At 40.1% G+C, this 7,693-nt stretch overlaps 1 protein-coding gene across 1 annotated transcript in view; it reads right to left on the reverse strand.

The window, feature by feature from the left end:
• The window catches only part of LOC122732257 (all-trans-retinol dehydrogenase [NAD(+)] ADH7-like), a 29,255-nt gene extending 21,850 nt beyond the window's left edge, over positions 1 to 7,405 (reverse strand). Inside the window, exons 1-2 of the mRNA XM_043972342.1 lie at positions 7,307 to 7,405; positions 3,557 to 3,658 (exon numbers count right to left, since the gene is read on the reverse strand). Coding sequence (XP_043828277.1) covers positions 3,557 to 3,658; positions 7,307 to 7,405 — 201 coding nt within the window. The remainder of the gene's footprint in view (positions 1 to 3,556; positions 3,659 to 7,306) is intronic.
• Between the last annotated feature and the right edge of the window lie 288 nt (positions 7,406 to 7,693).

Here is a 7,693-nt window from a genome sequence, read left to right on the forward strand (position 1 = left end):
CTCTAATTCATTCTTCTTCCAGCTGCTAAAGCGATTTTGCTAACATGTAGGTCTTATCATGTCATCCCTCATTCTGAGGGATGTAGGTGCCTGAGAAATCTAAAGCAATGCCATTCTGTCTGTGTGTCCTTAATCTAGCCCCTAACCCTGTTTGTCCTTCCACCCCTACCCTGTTTGTTACCTTCCTTACTGCTGGAATAATCAGGACAGTCCTAGCTATTAGAGTGGGCTTACAAGAGATAACTAACCTGAAGGAGAGCCTTTCCTGTGACTAGACTTAGCAACAGGCCCTGTCCAAACAAGGGGTGTCCCATCCCCTATGCCTAGTCTGCAAGCCTCCAAGCCATGGGCCTTGTCCAATCCTGAGGTCCCCCATATCCAATCCAACTCTTGAGTAAATGGAAACCTAGAGAGAAGCTTTGTGGGTTTTTCCATGTGGGCAGTGTGCAGGTGGGGCTCCACTGCTGGCAAATTCAGTAAACACCTTTGGTTTCTCAATGTTCTGTTTTGGTTTTGGTTCTGGTTCTGGTTTGTTCTGGCACTGACAGTTTTATACACAGCTCCTGTTGCCTCCAGCAGAAAATGTGACATTCAAAGCCCTTTCTAGCCTATCCCTCTCCTAGCTTTCCAGTCTTTTCACACACTGGCTTCCTTGCTGTTCCATGAACAAGACACTCTGCCTCTTGCCTTCAGGCATCTTCCCAGACTGTCCCCCATGCCTGGAATGCTCTCCTTCTCCTTCTCTGACTACTGCACTCCCTGGCTCCCTTCAAGTCTCTACTAAAGTCCCACCTTCTACGGGAAGCCTTCCCCAAGTCCTCTTAATCCCAGTGCCTTTCCTCTGTTTTATTCCCCATTTATCCTGTAGATAGCTTGTTTATATATATTTGATTGCATGTTGTCTCCCCTATTAGGTTGTAAGTTCCTTGATGTCAGGGATTGTCTTTTGCCTCTTTTTGCATCCCTTCTGATCAGCACAATGTCTGGCACACAGTAGGTACTTAAAATGTTAATTGATGTTACAAATATAAGGTCAATAAAGAAAAAGATTTCTTTATTTTTTTTTGTTTGCTTGTTTTTCTTAAAGATAATTGCTACAGTGGTTGGATCAGATTGTGAAGTGCTGTGACAGGCATGTGATGTGAAGAAGTGGAGACCATAGATATAAAAAGTTTTTTGTGAAAGATTGCAGAGAGGCAAAACAATGGCTTGGGGCATAGCAGGTTCAAGTTAGGTTTTTAAGGGATTGGGAGGTTAAGTCATATTTGTGAGCATCAGTGTGTGAGCTAGTGAATAAGATTAAAATGAGAAATAATGAAGGATGGGAGCAGCAAGCTCTCAGAGGAGACAAGAAGGGCTGGGCTCAAGGGTACAAGGAAAAAGGCAACCTTTTCTCCCTGGACCACAGCAAAAGAGGACTGAACAGGGAATAATTCTGAGCATATTTGAGGCATGGGATCCAGGACAACAAATGAGCTCAAGATAGACAGCTGACTTCCCCAGAGTCACACAACTAATTAATGGCTGAGGCCAGATTTGAACTCAGATTTTCCCGACCCCATGCCCAGGGGTCTATCCTCTGTTCCTCTTAGCTGCCTTGTATTTGAGTCCTAGGAGATTTTTTTATGAAATCATTTATTTTCATTATTATTATTCAATAATATTTTAAAAGGGAAAGAAAGATGTCATAGTCTAGCAAAATTTGCAATGAAACTTAATCTTATCGATTAGATGTTGTATTCAATAATGTAGATTGCAACCCATCCAAGTCTGTCCACCCCATTGTGTTACTCCTGTTTATGTCCATTTACAGGTGCCCCATTGATTTGCCACTTTTCCTTTTGGAGCACACAAGGACTGTCTACCAGCTATCCTTTGCTCTTGTTTTCTAATCAATCTTCTTGTGAGATTTTCCTTTATTTGAGTGATTCCTTCTGCTCACATCCACTATGTACCTCAAAATTGCTCACTGATCGATAACCATTTTGAATTCATCCATCAGATGTTGATTTTAAATTCTTCTGAGGCTCTGGTCTTTTATAACTCATAGCTAGATAGCACCTCACATACAATGCTGGTTTTAAGAACAAACACTTAAATAGTACCTTTAGATTTGCTAAGAGCTTTACATGTCTTTACATGTCATCCTCACAACTGCACTTCAAAGTAGATATTTTTATTATGACAACTTAACAGATGAAGTAACTGAGGCAAATAGGGGCTAAGTGACTTGGGCAGGTCACCCAGCTGAAAGAAGTTAAAAACAATAGTCTTGCCCATAAATAGGAGGATGGTGATGCCTTGAATAAAAATGGAGATGTCCAGAGAAGGGAGTTTTCGGATTACACTAATGAGTTCTATTTCAGACATGTTGAGTTTGAGATGACTCAAAAACATCCTGTTTGAAATGTGGAAAAGGCTCTTGCTGATATAAGAGTAGAGCTCAGAATGGGGGATAGGAATGGATAAATAAATCTGGGAATGATCTGCAAAGAAGTGATCATTAAACACTTGGGAGCTGATGGGACTGCCAGATGAGAGATGGAGAAGAAGAGAGAGAGAAAAAAGGAAAGGACCAAGGACAGAACCTTGAGGAGCAGGGAATACCCAGAGGTTAAGTGAGTTGCCCAGAGTCACATGCATAAGGAAGTTACTTGAGATGGGACTGGAATTGAGTAATTTCTGACTCCAGCTTCAGATATTCCTTTAATCTTTTTTTTTTTTTTTTTAGTGAGGCGATTGGGGTTAAGTGACTTGCCAAGGGTCACACAGCTAGTAACCCTTTAATCTTTTAAAAAGATTCTTTTTCTTTTCTGTAGAAATTTTGGGGTGGTCAATTAGCTTTGCGTCTTATTGAAAGCAATCCAGCCTGCTTTTCTTTTTCTGTTTAATTCTTGAATCAACTTGAGCATTCTATGTGTCTGTCCAAGAAATAGATAGAATGTAGAGAGATCTAAATATCTATAATATACATGTCTATACTATATTTGATATACCATGTCACATGTAATGTATATATCATTATTATATGTTGTGTGTATATATGCAGATATTGTTAGATACCCTCACATATGTTACCCATCTAACTGCCTATCATGATCTACACAGTTGGCATTTCTCATCAACTTGATTGTTTTGTCTGAATTGTTAGACCAAATTGAGAGACAGAGACAGAGAAAGAGAGAAAGACAAAGAGACAGAGAGCATAGTTATTTTGAATGTTCTTTAACTTAGGTGTTGCCTGAGTTCTACAATATAACTTAAGACCTGGGTTCAAGTCCCATCTCTGACACATACTGGTTATGTAATCCTGGACAAATAACCAAACTTATTAATGCCACCAGGAAATTCTGTCTCTGCCTAATCTATCATTTTTTTGGTAAACTGATTGTATTACATTTTGTTTTATGTCTTTGGGATAAATAAAAATTTGCAAAAATGCAAAGCAAGTGCCAATCTGCATTGGTAGGTAGAGCTTAATCTTTGGGAGTTCCGTATATGAAAGAAATTTCAGGTCTCTAAAGGCGGGGAAAACCCATGTTAGGAATATCAGTACCTTAATTCGAACTTCAAAGGCTTTGGGTGGGGCAACTTCCACTTCCTCAATAGATAAGGGTTGCTTCAGGCCCCACAGCACAGCAGCTTTGCATTTAATCACCTAGCAAAATAGCAAGAATGTATTCATGTGACATATTCAGGTACCCACAACTCCTGACCACCAAGAAGCATTATATGAGAGTAGGCTGTTGACTTAATATCCCATGGGGGCTAGGGCTTTTCCTATGCAAACTTAAAAATATTCAATATTGAGAGTAGGAAGGGTTAACTCTCTAGTGAAAATAAGGAAAACCACATCCTTCAGTTACTGACAAAGTACTAGACAAAGGGCCTACCTCCCATTTTCATTTTTTAAAGAATTTTATTTTCCAGAATATATGTAAAAACAAATTTTGACATCAATTTTTTAAAACTTTGTGTCCCAACTTCTCTTCCTCCCTCCCTTCCCACCCACCTCCCACAAGAACTCAAGCAATTCAAAATAAGTTATACATGAGTAGTCATGGGAAACATTCCCACATTAGCTAGGTTATGAGAGAAAACAGTTAACAAAACTTCAGATTAAGGAATTGTCAAAGAAAATAAAAATTTTTTTAAAATTTGTTTCCATCTGTTTTCAGATACCATCAGTACCATCAGTTCTTTCTCTGTAGATGGGTTGCCATTTTCATAAGTCCTTCAGGGTTATATTGGATCATTGCCTTGCTGAAAATAACCACATGCTTCCCAACAGATCATCTTGCACTATTGCTGTTATTTTGTATACAGTACATTTCACTCTGCTTCAGTTCATGTAGGTCTTTTCGGGTTTTACTGATAGTATCCTGTTCATCATAACCTGTATATAGTACCTTAAACTTAACAAAGAATTTTCTTCATAGTAACCCCGCAAATTAGGTACCATATGTTTTGCCATTATAATCAATCATCATAACTATTTCCCTCTATCTTATTCCCTCCCCATGATATTTATTCTATTTTCTATCTTCTTTTACCCTATTCCTCCTTGAAAGTGTTTTACCTCTGACTGTCCCCTCCCCCACTCTGCACTCCCTTTTTTTACCCTTCCCTCCTTATCCTCTTCCCCTCCTACTTTCCTGTAGGGTTAAATAGATTACTCCTCCCAATTGGGTGTGAATGTTATTCCCTCCTTGAGCCCACTCTGATGAGATTAAGGTCTTTGAGCTAATTCTGTGTTCTAAATTTTTCTTCCTCCCTCCCTCCTCAACCCTCGCTATGAAATCAAGCAATTCAATGTCATACTTGTGCAGTAATGAACAATCTTCACATTCCTTGAAAGTGTTTTGCTTTTTACTGCTCTCTCCCCCAATCTTCCCTTACCTCCTTCCCTTCTTCTCCCCCCCCCCACTATCTCCTTCCCCTCCCACTTTCCCTCAGGGCAAAAATATATTACTATACCCACTTGAGTATGTATGTTATTCCCTCTTTGAGCCAATTCGGATATTATGGTTCACTCACTCCCCTACTCCTTCTCCCTCTTCCCCTCCCCTCCATAAGTTTTTTTCTTATTTCTTTGATGTGAACTACCTCTCCCCAGACCATCACTCCCCTTCCCCCTCCTCCAGTCTATTCTTCCTACCCCTAAACCCTACTTTAAAGATGTTATCATGGGTTAGGTGGCACAGTGGACAAAGCACCAGCCATGGACCCAGGAGGCCCCAAGCCCAAATCTGGCCCCAGACATAAAACACCCCATCCTGTTTGCCCCACAAAAAACAAAGCATAAATGCTTTATAGATATCATCCCTTCATATTCAGTTCAGACCTGTGTCTTCTGTGAATTCCATACTGAGAAAGTCCTTATTAGTTGGAAGTATTATTTTCCCATGTAGGAATGTAAACAGTTTGATCTTTTAATATCACTCATTAAGTCTTTTTCCTGTTTACCTTTTTATGCTTCTCCAGGGTCTTGTATTTGAAAGTCAAATTTTCTATTCAGTTCAGGTCTTTTCATCACAAATGTCTGAAAGTCCTCTTTTTCATTGAAGTCCCATTTTTTTCTCTGAAAGTTTGTACACAGTTTTGCTGGGTAGGTGATTCTTGGTTGTAATCCCAGTTCCTTTTCCCTCTGGAATATCATATTCCATGCCCTCTGGTCCTTTAATGTAGATGCTGCTAGATCTTGTTTTATCCTTAATGGAGCTCCACAATATTTGAATTCCTTTTTTCTGGCTGCTTGCAATATTTTCTCCTCAACCAGGGATCTCTAAAATTTGGCTATAATATTCCTGGAGGTTTTCCTTTTGGGATCTCTTTCAGGAGGTGATTGGTGGATTCTTTCAATTCCCATTTTGCCTTCTGCTTCTAGAACATCAGGGCAATTTTGCTTGACAATTTCTTGGAAGATGCTGTCTAAACTCTTATTTTGGTCATGGTTTTCAGGTAGTCCAATGATTTTAAAATGATTTCTCCTGGATCTATTTTCCAGGTCAGTTGTTTTTCCAAGGAGATATTTCATATTGTCTTCTATTTTTTATTCATTTGGATTTGCTTTACTCTATCTTGGTTTCTCATAAAGTCACTAGCTTCCATTTGTTCAATCCTACTTCTTAAGCAATAATTTTCATCAGGCAGCTTTTTTTATCTCCTTTTCCATTTGGCTTTTCAAGCTATTGACTTTTTTTCTCATAGCTCTCCTACATTGCTCTCATTTCTCTTTCCATTCTTTACTCCACCTCTCTAAATCTTCCTTCTGTCTCTCCTACTTTCTCTTCAAAGTCCCTTTTGAGTGCTTCCATTGCCTGAGACCAATTCATATTTTTCTTGGAAGCTTTGGATGTAGGGGCCCTGAGGTTGTTATCCTCTTCTGAGGGTGCACCTCAATCTTCCTTGTTGCTAAAGAAACTTTCTATTGTTCTCAACTTTCTTTGCTTGCTCATCTTGTCCTTTTTACTTGACTTATAGCTCCCTCTTATGGTGGGGCCCTACTTGCAAGCTACACTGTGTCAAGCTTTAGGTAGTCCCAGGTGTTTCAGTTTTAGGGAGGGCAGGTTTTTCTCTTGCCTGGCCTGTTCTCTGGTCCGAAATTAGCCTCAAGCCAACTTGCTAGTTAACTAGCCAGCAGAGTGTTGTGGTGGTTTTTAGCTTTGACAAGCCTGTGCCCCTCCCCGACCTGGGCCTCCTGTTGCTCAAGATTTCTTCCTGGTTCCCTGCTTGGGTGGGATATCTGAACTCTTACTCAAGGTCCCACAGACACCCCTATGATTTCCACCCCCTGGGCTAGCCATTCAGCCCTCTCACCTGATGGTAAACTTAGTTCCAGAAGACATGGGTTCTGCAGCTGATTCAGAGGCTGGGGTTAAGTTTCCCTTGCACGGTATGTTTGAGGTCTGTGTTGGCACAGTTGGGGGTTGGATTCTGTTTGCCTCCCAGTACAGCCCCCTTTAATCTGGAAAATAATCTCAGCGTCTTTTTGTGGGTTTTACTGCTCCAGGGCTTGTTTTATTGCTGTTTGGGGGGTAATTATGTCAGGACCACTGTGTGTTTAATGTCCTTCCTCCACCATCTTGGCTCCACCCCCCTTCATTTTCATTTTTCAAAAAAATTTAAAAATAAAATTAAAAAATGCAAGCATAAAATTGCAAAACCATTATCTTTGGAGAAATGCCTGCCTCTTAGAAGACTGACGTCATGGAAACAAGAGGCATTAAAGAAAGGTAAAGTTGTACCTTTCAGTCAAGCTCTGGGTCACAAAGGAGAAAAAAGGAAGAGACTGCTGATCAGAAACCTCTAAGAAGGGCTGACTGTGGGAGCTGATTCCCAGGAGCAGCTGGTCTACCAGCTGGCAGCCTCCATGTCCAGAGGACTTCACCCACAAAGCCAACATTTCCTCCCTTTTTTGTGTCTTATTGCCTGGTATAGTATTTTACTAATTAAGGATTCAGTTGGGTTAAGGAGAATATTTTTAAAATGCAAACAATAAATGTTAGGCACTAACATGATCGTGAATTCATTCACTTAACAGCATGGGGTGGTTGAAAGAATACAAGAATTCAATTCATAAAAAAAAAACATTGAGCTGAGTCTACTTATTAGTGGTGTGGTAAAAATTATTGGAATTTAGCTGACTCAATTGGGAGGGGTCACACCTGGTCCACCCTGAAGTTACATATGC

The sequence above is a fragment of the Dromiciops gliroides genome, chromosome 6 (assembly GCF_019393635.1).
Source record: "Dromiciops gliroides isolate mDroGli1 chromosome 6, mDroGli1.pri, whole genome shotgun sequence".
Classification (NCBI taxonomy): Eukaryota; Metazoa; Chordata; class Mammalia; order Microbiotheria; family Microbiotheriidae; genus Dromiciops; species Dromiciops gliroides.